The 23,131-nt window shown below is 37.7% G+C and overlaps 1 protein-coding gene across 1 annotated transcript in view; it reads left to right on the top strand.

Annotated features, from left to right (window-relative positions):
* The window catches only part of fat4 (FAT atypical cadherin 4), a 97,714-nt gene that overhangs the window by 28,608 nt on the left and 45,975 nt on the right, over positions 1-23,131 (top strand). Inside the window, exon 2 of the mRNA XM_034035406.3 lies at positions 18,198-18,329. Within this exon, the coding sequence (XP_033891297.3) occupies positions 18,198-18,329 (132 nt within the window). The remainder of the gene's footprint in view (positions 1-18,197; positions 18,330-23,131) is intronic.

Here is a 23,131-nt window from a genome sequence, read left to right as displayed (position 1 = left end):
GCAGAGGTTATGTGTGGAATACTTTGTAACATAAATATGTATATTATCCTTACTGAACTGGTGAAAAATTAGCAAATTCCAATACTCTATAATTTAAAAACCTAGTTCTTGAATAAATGTACATCACTCATCTCTGATTAACTGGCAGGCTGCTCTTTGTTGGTTTTTTTACCCAAGTGATTTGACATAATTAGTGCTGTGGATAGCTGTGCATTTTATGGGTTTTCATTTTTAATTGAAAGTTAATTACATGTATTAAAAAAAATAAAAAAAAATAAAAATCTGAGTATCGATCTCTGAATGTTTGTGCTTCTGCGTGAAAGCTCTGATTTATACATCACTTGTAACCTACACTTCAAGATCATGAAATCCTAAAAAATTTAACATTAAGAAAAAACTTGAAAACTTGAAACAGAAAATAGCATCACTCGCTTAATTTGCCAATGCAGTAACTTTCCAAAAACAACAAATACAGGAGTCAGCATTTCAAAAAGTTTACTCCTTTCTAGAATTGCATTTTTATGGCCTTTGTTGAACTAAACCAACAATTTATTGTTATCATTATTATTATTATTATTATTATTTATTTCTTAGCAGACGCCCTTATCCAGGGCGACTTACAATTGCTACAAGATATCACATTATACATTATTTCACATTATACACATTATCACACTCAAATGTTTAAGGTTATAGAAGCAATGTGCATATGTTTTTACATGTTATTAAGGAAATGCTGCAAGTTGCAGTTACCAACTAAAAACACAACTGTGTTAAATCAAAGTGTAATGCACTTTTGTTCTGTAAGCTCTTTGCAAGATGAATAGTATCTGTAAACAATGGAGTGAGATTTACATCAAAAAGAGTGTTAAGTTAAGGTCAAATGCCCATTGGAGTGTTATTACTGTGTCACTTCTTAAAGAGCTGCAGTTGAGCATGTGTAAATTATTTAGCAAAGCCACTTGAAGCTAGAAGACCCATGAAATACTGTACACCCAACTAACAGCAGTGAAAATGTATAGGTATTTTCAGTCTTAATTGAAAATATAACTTCTATAAAAATATAATTTCTTAGATTGTGAGGAGGAAACTACTTCAGTCAGATATACTTGAGATATATTATTTACCGGTAATATACCGATATTGTTCGTCTAACCACCAGCTACATTTTTGTTACATAAATTGTTCATTTGTTTAGAATGTTTCAGATTTAACAAAAGTGTTTTTTTTTTTTTTTGTAACTACTTTTAACTACAAGCTATGTAACAATCCACCATTTAAAACAAATATAAGGCTTTAGAAAATCAATAGACCTACAGGTGCACCTCTTTAAAAAAAAATAATAATAAAAATGTGTATATACTGCTTAAATCAAATTTCATAACGATTATATCTGTTTTTGTTAACTTGACAATGGATTTTTAATTGCCATATGGACAGCTCCAGTGGTAATAACAAAACAAAATTAATTACTGAAAGGTTGGGATTTTTCCCACATTATGGCTGTGTACAGTATGTAGACTGTTTATGTGGAAGTAAAAAAGCTGTGGCTTTTAATATGCTTAACAGCTGTTAATGTATTAATTGTTTAAACCCCACTGCAATGCATCTGTCATACAAAATGTGATGGATTCTGACAAAGTGGTGATGAGTGGCTGGGCGAGCAACAGACTTTTAGAAATGGGATTCATTTCTAAAGCATTTGTTTAAAAAGCATTTCCTTCTCCAAACAGCTGCCTCACAAAATGTTATTTTCCTCAAGAACGAGTGGACAGTATGTAAACGTCTGCATCCTTATTAAGAGGCAAGTCAGTAATGTGTTTAGTTGCTGGTTTGCCACAGGAAGTTGGCTTGTGAAAAGGGACTCTTACTCTAGGCACAATGAGAAAGAGGGAGTTGCTTTTATATGTCCACATGAACTTGGATGATTTTATTTTATTTGATCCATTGACAGGTTTCAATTTACTTTGGTTTTAAAGTTTCTCCTATGCATTTATATGGGAGGAAAATAATACCAACTCTTAAAAGATTGCCACATGTTTTCAGATTTGAATACCTCTCTCTTGTAAACTACTTTAGGTAACATAAGTAATGGCTGCCAATCAATATGCTTTACAGTTGAATAACTAGTATTCCTGTGCTATTCATATAAGGTTAATATAAAACAAAATTCACATTTGTATTACCCATGCATATTTCGACTGCATTTTCTTCAGTCTGGGTTAATATAAAGGCCCTGTTCTAACTGCTTAAAAACACTATTCAAAAACCGGTAAAATAAAAATGCTGATTGCTGAAGTATAGGCCTATTGCTCATTTACCATAACTTGAAAATTGGTTTGTTCCTTGCTCATTGTTTAAAATAGCAGTATTGTGTGAAGTAGATATTTTTATTTTTTTTAATTAAGTTGTTGCTGTAATTGTGTTATGAAAAGAGCCTTAACTGCTATCAGGGCTAATGTTATCCTGGTTTACTGTCTGCTGTTTCTTAATCTGGATAAGTGATGTGTTGAGTAGCTCATTAGCTGGCTAGATTACTGAAGCACATTTTGAATTAATTAGTTATATCTGCCTTGAAATTAAACTGATTAAAAAAAATAGCCTTAATCAAAACCATGTGTTATTCATGATACAGTAGTCTGGTTTGTAATATATTTATGTCTAGGACTGTATTAGGAAAAGCAGTGTTTGTAAGTACTGGGTCTTGGAAAACAAGAGTAAAGTCATAATGATAATTTACTCTAGATAAATAAAATATACATTTGGAATACTTACAACAGGACTATTTTTCTAGATAAACTGCTTTTAGAGCAGTGAGATTGTATGATGGTTTGATGTTTTTTTAATGAATTTGGTTAAATCAATGTATAATGTTTTGTGACTAATTGTACTCCCTGTTTACTGTACTGTAATATATGGACCTATTCACTAATATGTAATGACTGTTTTAAGAAATGTTCTGTTAAAGCCTATTTTGATTAAATAAGTCATGTTTGCAATTCAAAAAATATTTTCTACTGTTTTAGAGAAGCTTAGAAGTTTATTTTGAATTTTCAAAGAACAAATGATGAATTTAATGGTGATGAAATTTACATCACAGCTATAAAAATTGCCTACAGTATTGCTCCAGAGTCAGACACACTCTGACTCTCTCAGCAAGATTGCCAACGTGGTGCAGGGTGAGTCATATAGTCAAGGGAGCGCATAGTGAGTCACCTCATTACGCTACAGCAGCCCCTACTGGCCAGGTGCCTAATGAGCTCAAGCGCACACCTGCAGGACTGAGCTTTGTCCTCCAGGAGCTGGTACATAAAACATCTGCTGTTGAATTCCTGGGTGTAAAGAGACGATTGGCTTGGCGGTGGCTTTGGAGGACGGCCACTGACCTTTACTTCTTCTGAGGTGTTGTGAGGGAACATAATGAGGGTAAAATAATTGGGCAATTTAAAAATAAAATAAAAAATAAATAAAAAAAGTCTTAAAATGCTTTTGTGATTAGGGCATCTGTTGTTTATAATAATAAATAAGTAAAAGTATGTCTTTACCATGGAGCCGTACAGAAGAAAAGGATGACATGCAGTAGGATGGTCACCTATGGCTCATAGAGAGAACCTGAAGACTATGGGCCCTATTCTCACTGGGTTTATGTGCTATTTACACCCCGGAAGACGGGCTTGCACACCCTGTGAAAACCAAGTAAGTATTGGGCCCATAGTAAGGATGTATACAGTAGGCAGGTATTTGAGATATGTTACATTGGGCTTCCATACTGGTCTTACTTGCTTTGTACTGTATCTGCAGGAGGGGATATCTATTTAATGCAAGCAAAAATTCTAAACATTATTCCAACATGACGTATGCCAGTAGCTGGTGCTCAGGTTATCCCAACTGAACCAACAGATTCTGCAAAGTACTGATGTGGATCCATTGCACTGGTTTTTTTTGTTTTTTTATTGCTTTTTTTTTAAGGTCTCATGCCATGTCAGTCTGGGGTGGGGAAGTGCTGAATAGTCCTGTCTCTGAGCAGATCGTGTGTGACAATGTAAGCCTTTTAACCCCTGCGCAGCCCCACATTAAACCCAGTACTCTGTTGATTGACAGCCCCCAGACACAGGATTAATATAGTTTTCTGCATGAGGTGCCACTTTGCTCTAATGTAACTTTTCTGTAGTTTTACCAGCAACATCAAGCTTTCGGCTGCATATCGCTTCTGTTTCGGTTTTCCATAGCCGTTTGTAACAACAGAGTATATTACATGCCATAAATTAAAGTATATTGTTCAGCAGCTGGAAGCCCCTATTTCCCAGGATTAGTTTTCAGAAAGAGAAATACCCTTTTCTTTCGCCTAGTAGTAGGATTAATGACAGATGACTTACAATCAACCAGGTCAAGTGAACAGTGAGTTAAACTTCTAGACAGACTCATTCATGATCATTAGATATGGTTAGAGAAGTTTGAGGAAATAACATAAAATAATTAAAATAAGCAAGAGTATGGGATGTCATTATTTCTTGCTTTTTTAACAATGGTCAGGGCTTCTGATTTTTGTTTTTTAACTGATAAAAAATGATAAAACACCCCTGGTACCAAAAATATGAAATCAGTTATATCCAATAAACACCAGAAAAACCCTGGAAATGGTTACTCAATTCACATTGACTTGACCCGGTTTCCCCACGGCAAAAAAAAACTTTATGCAGTGCAGTTGGGCAATGTCCCTCCTTCCTGACTTGTATCTTGCATTGATTCGTTCTGAACCATCCCAACTACTGAGTGGCAGCAAATTCCTGCATTTCTATTGGATGATTATAACACTCTTGCGAGATTTAAAACAAGATTACAAGAAAGTGACAATTCTTGCTCGTGAGATTTAAAGTTATATTACAGTTGTATAGGGAATATTGTGGAATTTAAAACAGAATTGCAAATTGTGGTGAAATGTGAAAACATGAACACACACACAAAAACCCCATATGAATATGCCTGTGACCATAAGGATTTCATTGTGTAAGACAGCAAAGGAAATGAGGTACAATTGAAAAAGTGTGCAAGTGCTGTTGAGTTACTGTACATATTGTGACAGAAAAAAATGAAAGTAAACGAAAACAATAATTTCATACTGTATATAAAAAGCGAAAGCCCTGAAAAAAAAAAAAAAAAAAAAGTTTTACATATAACTCGAAAATAGCTAAATATAAGCACTGAGAAATTAATTTAATTCTGATTCTGCAGGATTTAATATTAAATGTAATGTGTTAGTTTTATAACTTTTGGAATCTGCAGTATAAAAACACAAGTGAATCCTGTTACACAGAATATTATTCTACTTTCGCTGACCTTTACAGTGATAAACTATTTATGGTATTTGAACCATACTGAAATGTAATTTCCTATTCCGCATACCTGGCTTTGAACCAACATGCTTGATGATGTAAACAAGCATTATTAATAATAACATTTTCTGACAGGATGCAGTAAATAAATCTGGTTCAGTTTGATCTTTTCACTCTGTACAAGACCAAAGTAAAACTTATAACATAAAGTGGAAGCAATACAAATGTTAAATCATGAGCTGACCATAATATTAGTCAATTACCTTTTTAAAAAAGAAAAATGTTGTTTTTTTTCTTCAGGTTTTCGCTTGTATATCAATTACTCAAATGATTATAAAGGATAAGAAAACAAAACTTTTTTTCTTTTTCTTTTGAGAACGAGCCAACCAAAATGACCTCATCCAACATCCCTCTTACTTATACTTGAACACAATTTGGAGTGACCTCAGTTTATCGCCCTAAAGACCATGTCTCTCCATGGTCTTGGGTGAATTCTTTTAAAATTGTTTTGGGCTGATGTTAGTTTTTTTTTTTAGGTTTTCAGGTTGAGGTTATCCCGTCTTTGTCCTAATGAGAGGGAGCAGACATTCCAGGATGTCTTTATCTCCCCAGACAGGGCTGTTGCAGCTCACAGGGAGATTTAACATCATGCAAAGCCAATGCATTGCTTTTCCAGTATTTTTAGAAGCTGGTTCTTGCACACGTCTGAGCTTTGGCTGCCAGGCAGTTGGGTTTGATTAGTAAATGCCTGATTGTAATTGATTAGCTAAGCTGATAGGAGAAATGTATATATTTTTTTAAAATCTAGAGTTTACTCCATAGAGTGAACAGAAATATCAAAGCTATTCCATATGGAAAAGTAATGTATACTACTGGTATAGCATTAGCCAAAAATCCTATAGTAGCCATATGCTTTTGTTATTTGTTAAACGACACTATAGTGCTATTATTCTCCTGTATGTTAAACCAGCACATTTTTATCAATTATGTAAAAAATATATATAAAATAAAGAAAATGTTGCATTATTGTGATCATTTTGTATGTTACATTTATTTAGTAAATGTGTCCAGTGACTGGTTTTGATATAGCTTTCTCATAGTACAAGCATTTCCATTTTCTGTCTAGGGATATTCATACATCAGAAACTATTGGTGATGGAAAAAGCAAGTTGTCAAAAAATGTCATGCTAATATAGTGTCTCGAACTCAGTAGCTACGGTAACTATCTGTACAATCGGACTTTGCTGTAAAATCATCCCCTAGACAAGCTGGTTATGAGAAACAAGATTTAAAATCAGGTGGCCTAGACTTTTATAGACATTGATGTTTCTCTGTTTAGAACCAAATAAATCAGTAATTCTGCTGATAAAGGTTCTGCTTGGAGTCAGATTGAAGTGCTTAAGGTTTTTGAAAAACCCCTTGAGTCCCCAAGGATTCCACTAAGTATACTTTATCTGATACTTCAGAAAATGCTGAGGGAGGTTTTAAAAAGTGAGTGCGTCAACAAAGAGCCAGTGTCCTTTCTTTAGTTTACACCATTGATTAGGGAGCTCCTTTGAAGCTGCAGAGTAGCTGTCAGAACAGAACTGGAAGAAAAATAACAAATGGCACAGTTTTGTTGAACTAAAGCCCTGACCCCTAAAAAGTCAGAGATTTAAAGAATTTCATGGCTTTGGGGATTAATGGCGACCTTCAGCCCCACTAAACCTTATATTGAAAGCAGCATAAACAACAGATTTTCATGTGTTTCATGGTAGCTTGCAAAACAAAGGGAAAAACGGAACATTTAATACCGCTAGAAATATTTAGTGGCATGTTTGTCACCTAGGGCTAGTTACAGGTTTTAAAGAGCAGAACATTTGTTGTCAAAGAGTGCTTGAATTTGAATTGAGTTTGGTTGTTTTTTAAACTATTCAGTTGCACTCAAGCATGTGCTGCACAAACCACAGTAACTGTGAAACATAATTACCATAAGGCTTTCTAATGTTTTTTGTACTTCTGAAAAGCTCAAAGAAAGGATCCCTTGCTATAGCCTCTGGTAATACTAAATATGTGTAGACCACTAAGCTGCTTGTAAAAAATGATTCGTTCTATGTGCTGTTTGTGTTAACAAATAACATGGACCAGACATTCATTTATTTATCATGGATCAAATATAATTTCATATTTCAGCATTTAACAAATGCAAAATAAACCTGCTGAGTTTTTAATGAATTTCTCTTCTTAATGTTTCTTGTTTGCAGTTATTGTGTGATAAGACGTACTAGAAGTAATTTGACTTAAATGGCCACTAGAAGGCATGCCTTTCTAATCCTTAATATAAGTACAGTATGTTTCAACTGAGACCAACAGAACATACATCCCTTATTCCAGTATTAATCTTATTGTTTTTTTTTTTATTATTAGTCTTGCAAATGTATATTATTTCAAAATGTGTAATTTTATCTTTGGAAACTTAGGATCATAGGATCTTTAGGGTGGGGGGAGTCGGGGTATTATTCTACCTGAAGAAATACTAATACCAAAGGGGGAAACTTTTATTTTTGTCCCATCCCATTTATTATTACTAAGTCACATTATTAAGTATTCATTCACTAAGCATTTATTGTTTACTGACCTTCATTTTTTAAATATAATTGACCAGGCAAACATTATCTGCTTTGGTACCAACACATAGCATGATATGAATGCTAAAATATATTGAAAGTACTAAATTACTGCCAATTTGGGCCAACCTCTGTAAACCGTTTACTGGCCATTTAAATAACCTTAAAGCTATTTTACTGACAACCGCAGGTCTTTGGGTTTGAAATTAGTCCTAAATTCTTGACAATGAGCAGTTGTATCAAATGGGTGACTATATTTGACCTTTTAAGACTTTAAAATTAATTTAGTTTGGCATTCTTAGTTTAGTCCCTGGAGGACGCTCACATCATAAACCTATCAAATTGAAGTACTCTGGTAATCCAGCCACAATCCCTTATACCCAATTACCTGTAGGACACTTAGATTCTGTTAATGATCTTTTATCTGCAATGTGGAAAAAATGGCATAAGTAAATTAAGGAGGCTGTTTCAGAAATAAGGTCGGTCTTTGTAACAACCAGATTCCAGACAAAACCAAAAAAACACAGTATGCATTGAATTAGACCAAAAATAAAACAAAGCTGTGATTATAGATCCTGAAAAGTTGTAGGTTAAGTAATGTCGAGGGGACACTGGAGTCTGTGTGGTTAGACAGTCATGCAGTCAGGTTCCCCTCTACCTCCCTCCTTGATTATTAAACAGTAAGGGAGTTTCATTTCTGCACTTACATACCTCCAGATTAGGTGCTGACTTCTGAGGTTTTCCTATTGTTACTGCTTTCTGCAGTTTCATAAAAACGCTTGCTGTGGTTTACTTGTGGAGACAGTCCTCTTATTAAAGTTATAATCGTATTTCCCTCCCACTGCCTAATCTGCTGGCTTTCTCCAGCCGGAGGTCCAGAGCCCCTCCACGTCCCGATTGTGAAGGCATGTGGTAGAAATCAACAAACACCTAGACTGCCCTATAACTCAGTCATGGCTTCTTAGCTGTTATTCCTGGCAAAATAAAGAAAGAAAATATGCAGATGAAAAATTCATCAATTCTAGCATTTTATACTTTAGGACTACAATAATATCCCTTTGAAATTATTACAGATCTTATTTATTGGCATTATGATAAAGTACATTATTAGAATTTTTATTTAATGGAATACTGGCTAAAATATGTTGCATTCCCAAACTAAACAGTATTCAGTGACAATGCAGCTGCCATTGCAGGGGATGCTGGGGTCTGCTTGTGGTTCAGCTTAAGTTCCTTCACGGTAATACATTAAAATGGTATCCCAATGGTTTGTTTCAAACTTTTATTTTTAGTGTCAAACCATTAATTAGGCCATGTTCCCTTGTTTAATTTTGTTTGTTTGTTTGTTAATGCATTTTTTAACAGCAGTGGTTGCACTAGATGCAGAAAAACGAAATGTTTTTAGAAAATACAGTACTTGCAGAAAGAAATGTACATTCTTTTTGTTTAATTGTACATTAAATAGTAATATTTTTTTAGCAACAATCCTCTCAAGCAGTTTGTGTCAAACCATACAGTATATTGACAAAAAAAAAATCTGTGTAAATGTAGTATATCTTTCATGAAAAAGTAATTTATCACTAAAAGGATTTCTTAGAATTAGATTGATATGTTCATTAACGTGCATAAGACATGTATGACTGAGTCAGATGTTGGTTTTGACTTTGCTCCCCCAGTCTACTTAATTGCCCAGTTTTTAGCCTCTTAGTTTATGTGGTTAAAAACATATTTGCTGACAGAAAGAAGCATTGTCTGAATTTGTGTAATTCTGTATGGCTCACTAATATGAAGTAAACATGTAAACCACAAAGGACCCGTATTTCTGCGGTCTCTGCCCAGATAATGAAGTCATTATCCACAAATCCTTACAATTCCTTAACCTACAGGGCTTCCTTAATTGATGTGCACATGTACTTCTTACTCTTCAGCTGTTCATAATTGTTTTTTTTTTGTTTTAACAATGCATATACACTTTTCAACTATTTGGATTTTAAAACTTTTACTATCCAAGGGTAACATGAGGACAACATTCTTAAGGTAAATTCCTAAACCATGCAAAGAAATACCACATTCCCACTGCAAGTTTGATAATGAATCATGAAAAAGTATGTAATTGAATGTTCTTACATATAATGTATTTATTAGCCATTTATTCAGCAGAAGTCATAATTAGCTTACATTTAATTACATATATTGTAGACATACTACAATACCTCATTTCTAATTTACAATTGTCACATTTACAGTACTCTTTAACAGTAGCAGTTTAATGACAGTGTTGAAGTTGGTCTGTTAGCTAGCCATAAATCTTGCATCAGTAAGTAATGATGCTTTTGAAAAATAGTGATTGCTTTACTGCTAAAATGTGTAACAACAGTATACAAAATTAGCATTTTTTACTGCAGTGCAAAACATTTTTTCCCTTTCACTGACTGCAATCCATTCATCTTGCTCAGCAGCAGTTATCATTGCTGTACAAACCTCTGTCACCGTTCCTTTCAACGATGAATGTGTTGTTCATTTTTCTTTGGGCCACCAGCACAGACAAACTTTACATGACATAGATTACCAGGGGCCAGTTTAAAGATTCTTAAGAACTGATGTATCAATCACAATTCTGACAGATATATTTAAATATGCCTTAAAGCAATGACAGTCTTGAAGATCTGTGTTTTCCAAGAAATGTTCTTATCCAAAATCTTGAAGCTTAAAACACTAGTTATAAAATATATGGTATACTGCAGTATGCATTCATAGCGTACTCGCATGGAACTACATTGCCCATAATCCTCCTGCTCACATATGTAACTGAGATGGATTTACCAGTGAGCAGGAGGATGATGGGAAATGTAGTTCTGAGAAGTCCATGCGGGTACATGTGAAGCCATCTTGAGGCAGGGAATGCAATTTAAAAGTTTAAAAAAGTTGTCAATGTAAAAAAAAAAAAAAAAAAATTAAACAATACACACACCTTACGTAAACAGTTGTAGCAATACATGGGAACATGTAACACAATAAAATAAAAGGTCCTTATGTACACTTTAACTTGAGGTAAAGTTGCTGAATATTTTATGTATTGTTACACTGCAGTTGGCTTCACTGTAGCTGACTATATACTTTTTTGCTTCACTGAAGTTGAAAAGATTTGCTTCTGATATTATTTTTGACTTCAAAGAGCATTTTGGTACTTTGTGTTCTTGCTCTGGTAATTCAGTATTCCAGTAAACAGGTAATTTTAGGTTAAGTCTTATTAAAATACAGTGCAATTCAAATTCTGGACATAACGTTTATAGTATCATTATCTTCTGTCTTTGATTAAACCTGTATGGTGTAGTGCACTGGTCAGGATACATCAGTGAGATAAATACCTTTGTAGTACACACATACTCTGAATTATTGCTTTCTTTGATACTGTCATCTTTATTGTACATTTCTTGGCATATTTATCCTAGTGCCCATGAGTTGTAATTTTTTGGATGCTACAGTGCATGAATTATAATTAGGGCTTCTTTTTTATTAATTTAATTTTTTTAGGTGCTTATTTTTAGAAATTTTCGAGTTTATGATAATAGTTTTTTTTCAGGGCTTTTGCTTCTTATATACTGTATGCAATTATTGTTTTCGGTTACTATCCAAAATGCTTGGGCTTTTTTTTCTGTCAAAATATGTATAGTAGTAACTCGACAGTGCAGTTCTTGCAGACTTAAGCTGTACCTTCTTTCTTTTGTTGTCTTCCACAACGAAATCCTTATGGTCACGGGCACATTCTTCTGGGGCTTTTGCGTGTAGGCATTTTTTTACATTTCGCCACAATTTTCAATTCTGTTTTAAATCCCACAACAAGCCTCCATTCCTAATTGTAATCTTGTTTCAAATCTTGCCAGTGGAGTCTCCAATAGAAGTTTCGCAACGCAGCCCCGGTGCACAGCCAGATATTGCGGTTGAAGCCTAAGATTGCGAGATCCACAATTTCCGTAATATCGCGAATTAAGTAGGGCCCTACCTATAACATAAATTCCCATGAACAATAAAACAAGGTTTTTATTTTTTTGTATTATTGTGTGTCTGTATGTTTAAAAGAGTTGTGAGGATTAAATAGTTGATGATTCTCTTTCTGATAATGCAATAATGGAAACATGTATATATATATATATATATATATATATATATATATATATATATATATATATATATATATAGTTAGTATAAAATAGTTACATTTGTTTAAGTTGCTGGTGGCCTTTCAAAGCTTCACATTTTAAAAATAAATATTGAATATTGGACAAAGCACTTGATATAGTTCTACTGTACATCATGTGTGTATGTAGCTTCCATTGGTAGCTGAAGTGCTAGTGTGAGATGATGGTGACTTTCTGAGAGTACTTGACTTTTTCTGAATTGTTGGTTACTTAATAAGTGGTACTTAGTTAGTGTCCCTAGACACTCAGAGAGCTTATGAAAAGGTTTAGGCCTGAAGGAGGAAACGTATCCTCACTTCTCCAGGCTTTCTGCTAACAACTGGCCAGACTCCAGCTTTGTCTGTTACTATGGTCTTTTCTTATCCCAGAATGGAGCAAGTTCAGTTCTTCGGAGCACATGTTGTTGACTGTTAGATGTCTTGTGGTCTAAGGCTGATAGTGGTAATTGCTTTTGTTTGACAAATCAAGTTAGTCATGATTGCATACGTGTAAAAAGTTTGAAAAGCATATCATTTATATCTGGAACATTGCCATTATTATTTGTATATGTTTGCTTTCCTTTAAAAATTGATCTGAAATGGTACTTCGAGTTGTGTGTTTGACCTGTGTGCTTAAACCAACATCACCATAAATCTTTTCACAAAATGGCTTGACATAATATCTAAACAGATAAATGTGTGAGGGGAAAAAAATGAAGGAGAGTGAAGATGTGAAATAGACAGCTATTACATTATTACAAGCGGATTACATGCCGCTTTATAGTTTTCCCTATACTTAACGAAAAACTGACAAATTGAAAAGTGTGACATTTTGAAATGTAACATGAAATACTGTACCACTATTATGACTTTTGCAATATCATTTTGTAGTTTCTTAGATTAATAAAATATCTAAATGATGTTCATAAAGTTTCTTTTTGTTTTGTTTTGTTTTTTTAAATTGTGTCTCAGTCCTAAAATTCTAGGTGATGCTAATCTTTTGGCTATGGCACTAGATGATCTTTGTCTATGGGCTTCAGAAACAGGGAATGAATGATGCTGCGAACACAGTTATATTGCTGTATATGTGGCTTGTATTTTGCTAGAGATGCTCCAGGCTGTTCATTTTGTGTGCCACTTGTGTTGTATGTAATTAGAATGAAGTAATTCAAATGATGTAAACGATTTTTGTTATTTTATGTTAATCAGCATATGTTTTAAGGTGGCAATCTAATAAACTCAGGTCACAATATTGCTGTTACAAAATATGTTGTGTACATGTAATAATGAGCCTACAGAGGACTGCCACTCTGCATTTGGACAGTCATGTATCTCTCATCTGCTCACAGATACTCACTGGTTCACTTTTTCACATTCTGATTAAAGTTTTGTTTTGCATGCATTACAAACATTTCAAATAAATACTTCATTTGGTACTGGGTGTCTTTTGCCAAGAAAAAGAGTTTAATAGACTTGGCATATGCACACTTGGTTTAAAGATTTTTGGCAAATATACTTTATTACTGTTTTTTTTTTTTAGCCAAAATATGAGTAATTTCTTTAACAGTAATGGATTTTGGCTGTATTTTATAATTAAGTGTTATATGCAATGATTATTAGATCCAGGTTTGTAGTAGACTAAGACCCAGTCTGCACATTGCTTCTAAGAAATTCTTGAACCTTTCCTTTAGAGTATTAAGAAAGAAAAAAAAAAATTCTGTTCAGTTCTGCAAGGTTTGTGCAGAGGAACATTTTTATATTAACACTGTGCTAATAATAAAAAAAAGGTATACAGAAACAGATCTTCAGAGTAGCCATCTACCAGCCATTGGAATCTGGAAGGCCAGACAATGCACATACACTGACACATTAATGTGCCTATTCAGTGTCTGCAGCATTGCCTATTAATCCACTAGTCTCTTATGATGAATACCTGATTTACATAGCAGGCGATGAATTTGATTCAGTTATAATATCTAAACTGATATTGCTGGCATGTATGAAGAGTTTATGTAAAGGCAGTCAAGACATTTACAAAAAAACAAAACCATATTGCATTGTTCAGAACTTGCTATGGTAAACTGTGACACTCATAGACTGTTATTACTTAAAGACTATAATAAACAACATAAATACATGTCATACTCTCTACTTTATCATGTCACAAATGAACTTGGGTTTAGTGCACATATCCTCAACGCTTATCATTTCAGTCAGCTATCAGCAGTTAGAATAGACCAAGACATTATCATGCAAAATGATAGAAACTACCAAGTGTTGGGAATAAACTACAGTGTTGCCATTAATTTAACTTTTAAAATGTTGCTTTAGTTACAGGCCTGAAAAAGAAGTCTAGAATTGTCTTGTAGCCAGTGGCTTCCAGATTACAATGGCCGTGTTTCCACGCATCTTAGAAAGTCGATACTCTCTCTCCACCGTCATGATTTATGTGACATAGCAGCACATACCACGCAAATTCAATACGCTATAGGAAGTGCACGTCTAAAACATTGTACGACTTGAAAGGGTGGGTAAATCGTCTTCTCACGCTAAAGCCGTACAACTGACCAAAAACAATTTTTTTTTTCAGGGAAACATGTCCGGAAGCTGTACTTTATGCTTACGAGATAGTGATACTCCCGTTTGAGACGTAAACTCGCACAGCTTTCTACTAGTAAAGGCCGTACCAAGCAATTCTTTATTATCTGTCATCTGCTGGAAATAGCCATGGCAAGGCTCGGACCATATAGGGTAAAATAAGCATACAGTACGAGAGGTTAGAGAGGTCACTATTTTTTTTTTACATTTCAAATTATTGCCATTTAACTGATAAAATGATAGTGCTTTATAGTTGTTGTTTTTAAGCAAGGTTATAAAACATACTGAAGCTACTACAAAATAAAAAATAAATACATACATAATACATAAATAAATAAATAACAAAGCTCTTTGCAAAGCACACATTTTTTTCATCCTTTTACCACTTTTGTTCTTCGTGTTTGGTGATCGGATAGCCGATTACTTTAAATTTACTTTTCTGTCCCTTATAAGATGCAATACACGGTACACTAGCCTTAAGTAGCATATATTATGGGTACCTACCAAGGACAAGAAAAGTCACATTTGTACCCTCAAAATGTATTAAAATTAGCATAGCTGGGAGTTTGTTGCCAGCACCAGGCTTGAGTGTCCACCTAGAGTTGAAGTAAAATCTCTCAAACCTTTGTTTTAGAAGAAAAGTTAGTGGAAACCCAGTTCCAGAAAGCTGTATGATATCCATAGTCGCGCAAAGCTAAATTGAAACTAAGACAAAATATTTAAATATAGGTTACCCTCCCGTATTTTAATATTAATTAGGTTATTTGCGTTTGGAAAGAAAATTTCTGTGGCTAAAATAAAACTATATGGAAACACACACAACCCAAAAGTGCTACCAAAATAGAGTGAGAAAAAGGTGACACTTATTTATCTTTTTCCATGGAAACAATGACAATCTTTCTATAGATAATATCAGCTAAGTGCATCCATAACATGCTTTGCCTAATAGCTGACTAAATTGGCTGCAACATTAAAGTTATTTTGTTGTAAACATTAATTTATTCAAGCCCTGAAACTAATGAGCGTAACTAGTTCAAATGTAGTCCTATAGGGATTTCAAGTTCCTTCTTGATCCTGGGTAGTTTGGATATAGAACCAAATGTAATTGATCCCTTATCTGTAAACCACAGTTTGTTTAATGTTGCTGTTCCTAGTTTTAAAACAAGTTTTTAATATTGATTAAGATATATTTTAGTCAATAGAGAAATAAAGATGTTTATAGTAATGATATACTGTTTAGAAAAACAACTTTTCTGAAGAATGTCTCTCTGTTCCAATACTAATACTGTAAGTACATAAATTCACTGTTGAATGAAATGGAAATGGTACATGAAGTTGAACTATAGTTAGAAACTAATATTTTGGCTGGAACAAGTTTACCTGCTTGTTAATCATTCATATGGTATTAATAATGAAATTGTAAGGCTGCTGAGCAGCTGCATGCTGAAACTGTAGCAGGTGAAATGCAATAGTTTTTGTGTAAACCAATGTGTTTCACCTGTGCCAACCTAGGGGCCAAGTCTTGATTGACAGGTATAGTATAGAGCAAATCCTCTTCATCTTTCATCTCTGCTGATCACTCTTCCTTTTGAAATGAGTTTTTCACCAAGCTCTTTGAAATGAATATCTTGGGGGGGGAGGGGGAGGGGGGGGGGGGGGGGGGGGGGGTGGTAATATAAATTAAAATGCAGGGCATAATTATTTCTCATAACTATGCACTTCTCCTAATTAGTTTTATGTGAAACTGTGATGCATTATTTACACATCAAGAGAACATAAATATTCATTGGTTATTTATTTTGGATGTCCCTTTGCACTTTTAATATGCTTCCCCAATCTTGTTTTTACATTATACATGTGTTTTTTACTTTCAATAGACCATGCAAATCTGATCCATTTTTCGTAATTATCCTCGCTGGGTATGACCACGAGATCCCTTTTAAAGTGTTTTTGAACCTGCTTTTCTGGACTGGGACCAAAAGCAGGTTCAGGGTGGAATGCATTTTGAAACCTGAAATAAAGCTGCGATTGAGATTAGTTCATTTAAAATGTATCTATTCAGGATTTATCCATCTCGTTTTCAAGGCTGATCGTGCAGACTTTGCTTGCAACCCCCCCCCCCCCCAAAAAAAACAATAACTTAAAAACCCTTGTTTAATTCATGTTTGCCTTTTGCAAAATATGGAGAAATATGTATTTGGATTCAGTTAACACATCATTATGATCCAATGACATGGACTAAAAGAAAAACATGGTAACTACAAAGAAAGTCCTAATGACATGGAAGCAGGGCACTGTGTCAATTTGTGATTATTATTATTTATTTCTTAGCAGACTCTCTTATCCAGGGCGACTTACAATTGTTACAAGATATCACATTATTTTTACATACAATTACCCATTTATACAGTTGGGTTTTTACTGGAGCAATCTAGGTAAAGTACCTTGCTCAAGGGTACAGCAGCAGTGTCCCCCACCTGGGATTGAACCCATGACCCTCCGGTCAGGAGTCCAAGCCTTAACCACTACTCCACACTGCTGCCCCTGCCTTGAGCTTTGACGGCAGTCTGTTCTCTAATTCAAGCATTCCTTTTACCTACTGTATAGTGATCATTAAATGTTTCACCAGAATTTTTAAGATAAAATAAATTCAATAAATGACTTCATCTTCTTGGTGGTCTTAGCAGTTGGACTGTATTGTCTATTTATAACCACATGGGAAACCTATGGTTTGTTAAAACACTGTCATTGTGGACATAAGGCAGCTGCTTCCTTTTGATCTCCTGTGAAATGGGTGGTACAGTATGTACTCGCTAAACTGTAAGAAGTAATCAAACGCTGTAAAGACTTCAGAATCAGTGACTGCAAAGTTACAAAATAATCCCTCACTGCAATAAGGCAGGGCGATGTGCTCCAACTTTCAAACAGTGCATTTCTCATTTGTAAAACCTATAAACATTAAACTCAGAAGGAATGTATTTTTATGATTTATAAATGCACATTTGCATTTTGTTTGACATTTTTGTTTACTTAAAAAGTCACAGAGGCTAAAATGAACGTGCATTTCAGTAACACAGACAAATTGTATACTTCAGGGTAGACTGTTGCCAATATATAAACACGCCAGAGGGGAATTTATACCATCTCATCTCTGTCAGGCTGCATTTAATGGTTGAATAATGTAGCTGAAATCTTGGCAGCTTGACATCAGAGGCCAGCACTTGGGAACAACACTGATAGCAGACCAGTGGACCAGTTCCAATATAAACTGGACCATGATCATTGAAAATCACTTAGTATCAACAGCTACAATGGGTTGTATTTCTGTTTTGGATTCTTGTAAAATCCTTTTGTTGTCATAAAATTGAAAGATTGTGTCTTATCAAACACATCCCACATTTTTCAAATCATATTGTGAACTAGTCATCTTAAATTGTTCTGTCTGTTTCATATTAGGCATTTTTGCATTTTTCTCTCTCCTAGGTGGAAATAACACTACAAGACATCAATGACAACCCACCTGTTTTTCCATTTGATATGCTTGATCTGACCATTGAGGAGAACATTGGGGATGGATTTAAGATAATGCAACTAACAGCTACAGATGCTGATGAGGTACAGTATTTTGCTTATGTGTGATATTTACCACAAAACCAGTGCTGATTTTAAGCTACTAGATCATTCTGTTTGCTTACCTGTGCTGGGGTTTATAAATGAGCTGGACAATCAGGAAGGAAAAAAAAAGATCTCTCAAATGTTGTTGGTCACCAACAAATCAACTATTTCTGACATTTCTAGCAGGGAAATGTTTAGTGCATAAGGCTGTTTGTGGTGGCTCATAAAATCCAAATGGATATATTTCTAGAGAATATTGCGTTAAAAAATTATCCAAAAAGGGGTCCCCCCATTTAAAACAGCTTTTGAGTCATGCTATAAACAATAGCCAACACATTTAATCGGTTGGAAGTTGTTTCCAAAGGACACAGGGTTCAGCAACATTGATTCTTAGCTTTGTTGATGACAGACCCTGTGCATCCCCTGCAGTTCATAGTGCACCACATGCTTCACTGTAGATTGCAATAATACCAATCCTCAACTGAAGTAGAACTGAGAAGCTCATTTCCACAAATCTCACTAGCATCAACTCGTTTCCATGGACAGCTAACTCGAGTCGATTCAAGTGATCTCGAATTGGCCTGAATTCTCCCAGAACTTGAGTTGATGGACAACTCGAGTTGGTGAAAAAGGTGGCGTTTCCATGCTTTTCTGAGTTACCCGAGTTATCACGTGAGTTGGGTAGGAAATGCTACCAATTTTCCCCAGAAAATACTGGTTGCATACAGTGCTCATAGCGATCCCGTCCTCTGGCAGACCGGTATGCAGAACAGGTTAAAGAAGCACTGGACAAACTAATACTGATCCCTGTGGTACAGCACTGGTTACCTTGCTCCATTTTGAGGTTTCTCCTCTAATCAGTACTTTCTGTTTTCTACATGTTAACCATTCCGTAATCCGTGTGCATGCATTTCCTTGAATCCATACTGCATTCAGTTTGAGAATTAATCTTTTATGCAGGACTTTGTCAAAAGCTTTCTGGAAATCTAAATAAACCATGTCATATGCTTTGCAATTTGCTATTTTTTTTGCCATTTGTAACTGTCACAAAGACGGCCAGAGTGGGTGGCGTCAGACCAGAAGCAGGAAGGAATACAAACACAGAGACTTGGATTTTGGTTAGGCTGAGCGCGTGATCGCGCTCAGCATTTAATAAACAGAAAATAAAAGGTTTGAACAGTACAAAAACAGGACACGGCACTATAGCCAAAATAAACAGACATACAAAACGACTAAACACTAAACAGACGGTGCAGGACAGACAGACGAACACGGTGAGTACAAACAACTATTATTACGTTTAATGATTTTAACTCTCCTCTCTCTCTCTCTCTCACCCGTTCTCCTCTTCCGAACACCTAACCCCCAGTGAGTGAAAACATGCAGCTTTTATGCAGTTGTACCGAGATTCGATTGCTAGTCAATCATTCAATTGGAATCTCGGTACAACTGCACGTGAATTAATTAAAGTGCAATTCCCCGTGCTCACATATTATATTTTAAATGCACGTGCGTGATGTGCAATCCCGTGCCTAAATACAAATCTATACTTTTTAAACACACGTGAAACACAGACCCGTTTATATCCCGTGTACCAATCTATACACCAACATTAACACACGCACGCATACATACATACACAGAACACACAAATGCACACAGGGGCGGGGCACTTTGCCACATATACCCCCCCTTGTGCGCAGCACACATGGCCTCAACGGCCACCTCCCCCCTTAAAAACCCAGCAGTCCAGAACAAAGTCTCGGGCTGGGAAGGGAGGCTTCAGTGGGCCCTTGGCTGGCAATGCTGTCAGCACCCCTGCCGGTAGTGGCACGGCTGACAGCCTGTTGGTCCCGTACTGCAGCGAAAAAGCTGCGGGGGCAGGTGGTCCCCCGACCTCCCCCTTCTTCGTAGCCGGCAGCTCCCTCCTGTGGGGCTCCGGCCACAAGAACTCCTGCAGCGAAACTGCTGCTGGGGAAAGTGGTCTCCAGACCTCCTCCCCCTTCTTCGTGGCCGGCAGCTCCCCTTTCTGGGGCTCCGGCCACCGTACTCCCTGCGGAGGTACGGGCAGCAGAGGCAGCTCCTGCTCCTCTGCTCCGGGCGGTGGTGGAGGCAGAGGCAGCTCCAGCTCCTCTGCTCCTGGCGGTGGTGGAGGCAGAGGCAGCTCCAGCTCCTCTGCTCCTTGCGGTGGTGGTGGCGGAGGCAGAGGCAGCTCCTGCTCCTCTGCTCCTTGCGGTGGTGGTGGCGGAGGCAGAGGCAGCTCCTGCTCCTCTGCTCCTGGAGGTGGCGGAGGCAGAGGCAGCTCCTGCTCCTCTGCTCCTTGCGGTGGTGGTGGCGGAGGCAGAGGCAGCTCCTGCTCCTCTGCTCCTGGAGGTGGTGGAGGCAGAGGCAGCTCCTGCTCCTCTGCTCCTTGCGGTGGTGGTGGCGGAGGCAGAGGCAGCTCCTGCTCCTCTGCTCCTTGCGGTGGTGGTGGCGGAGGCAGAGGCAGCTCCTGCTCCTCTGCTCCTGGAGGTGGTGGAGGCAGAGGCAGCTCCTGCTCCTCTGCTCCTGGAGGTGGTGGAGGTAGAGGCAGCTCCTCTGCTCCTGGCGGCGCTGGCTCCCTCCGCTGTGGCGGCTGGGCTGGTGCGCGCCGTGCTGCCTTCAGCAGCATGGCGAGAGGCTGCTGGGGGACACCAGCATCCTGCCCTTCTCCCCCCCAAAAATTTTCAGGGGGTTGAGCCTGTAACTCCTCCCCTTCTGGCTCCTGGGGCTGAACCAGCAGGCATTTTCCCTCTGCTGGTGGCTTGGGTCCCAGGGCTGTGGAAGCCCCGACTTGCCTCCCTTTGGGCTGTGGACGCCCCGACTCCTCCCTGTTGGGCTGTGGACGCCCCGACTCCTCCCTGTTGGGCTGTGGACGCCCCGACTCCTCCCTGTTGGGCTGTGGACGCCCCGACTCCTCCCTGTTGGGCTGTGGACGCCCCGACTCCTCCCTGTTGGGCTGTGGACGTTCGGGCTCCCCCCACTCAGGCGTAGGACGTTCGGGCTCCCCCCACTCAGGCGTAGGACGTTCGGGCTCCTCCCACTCAGGCGTAGGACGTTCGGGCTCCTCCCACTCAGGCGTAGGACGTTCGGGCTCCTCCCACTCAGGCGTAGGACGTTCGGGCTCCTCCCACTCAGGCGTAGGACGTTCGGGCTCCTCCCACTCAGGCGTAGGACGTTCGGGCTCCTCCCACTCAGGCGTAGGACGTTCGGGCTCCTTCCGCTTGGGCTCCTCCCATTTGGGCTGTGGATGCTCAGGCTCCTCCCATTTGGGCTGTGGAGGCAAAACCAGCAGGCATTCACCCTCTGCTGGTGGAGATGGGGACAGCAGGTACTCACCCTCTGCTGGTGGTCCTGCTACCTGGGCTGCTGTTCCATTTATGGTTGCCTCCAGGTAGCTGAGGACAAACTCCACACCTTCCTCCAAGGTGTTTGGGGTGTGTTCCTCCTGATAGGCCTCCCATCTCTCACTGTCCATCATCCACAGGGCCTGGACGACTATGGGCAGAGACTGGGCCTCCAGCCCAGCATTTTCCAGCATCCAGTCCCGCATTTTGATGGCGTCTTCTGCCATTTTTTTTTTTTTTTTTTTTTTTTTTTTTTTTTTTTTAAATCCAAACTGCGGTTCCTGCTCTGGCCTGAGTCCTGGAGGCGCTGTCGATCCCACGCAGGACACCACGTGTCACAAAGACGGCCAGAGTGGGTGGCGTCAGACCAGAAGCAGGAAGGAATACAAACACAGAGACTTGGATTTTGGTTAGGCTGAGCGCGTGATCGCGCTCAGCATTTAATAAACAGAAAATAAAAGGTTTGAACAGTACAAAAACAGGACACGGCACTATAGCCAAAATAAACAGACATACAAAACGACTAAACACTAAACAGACGGTGCAGGACAGACAGACGAACACGGTGAGTACAAACAACTATTATTACGTTTAATGATTTTAACTCTCCTCTCTCTCTCTCTCTCACCCGTTCTCCTCTTCCGAACACCTAACCCCCAGTGAGTGAAAACATGCAGCTTTTATGCAGTTGTACCGAGATTCGATTGCTAGTCAATCATTCAATTGGAATCTCGGTACAACTGCACGTGAATTAATTAAAGTGCAATTCCCCGTGCTCACATATTATATTTTAAATGCACGTGCGTGATGTGCAATCCCGTGCCTAAATACAAATCTATACTTTTTAAACACACGTGAAACACAGACCCGTTTATATCCCGTGTACCAATCTATACACCAACATTAACACACGCACGCATACATACATACACAGAACACACAAATGCACACAGGGGCGGGGCACTTTGCCACAGTAACTCTTAGACCTTACATATGGGTCATTCCATGCCAACTCAACCAGTGCCATTGCCCGTCTGTCAGATTTTCCTAGAAAAATTCACTTGGGGGTTTTCAGACACGCTGAGTTCAGAAATCTAATGGCACTAGCTTAAAGTGAAGTTAAAGTGAAGCCTCGTGAATCACTGAGCCCTTTGAACCTTTGCTTCACCAAAATCACTATATAGATTTTCAGTTTGTAGGTATATTTCAGTGTAATAATGTCATCATAATAAATTGATAAATGCAGAATTCATGTATTTTCCATTGGAATCACCTGAAACCCTAGTCAAACACCAAACCATTTGAATTGCCTAAAGCCTTATCTATCTCTGAACCAGTTCAATTGCAAGCATTTCATGAGGCACTGTGTAACATACAGACACACCCTTACTGTATTTGAACCAGCATGAAGACCAAGCTTTGCGCTAACATGCAACA

The sequence above is a fragment of the Acipenser ruthenus genome, chromosome 1 (assembly GCF_902713425.1).
Source record: "Acipenser ruthenus chromosome 1, fAciRut3.2 maternal haplotype, whole genome shotgun sequence".
Lineage (NCBI taxonomy): Eukaryota > Metazoa > Chordata > Actinopteri > Acipenseriformes > Acipenseridae > Acipenser > Acipenser ruthenus.
This window is presented reverse-complemented; position numbering and strand designations above follow the sequence as displayed.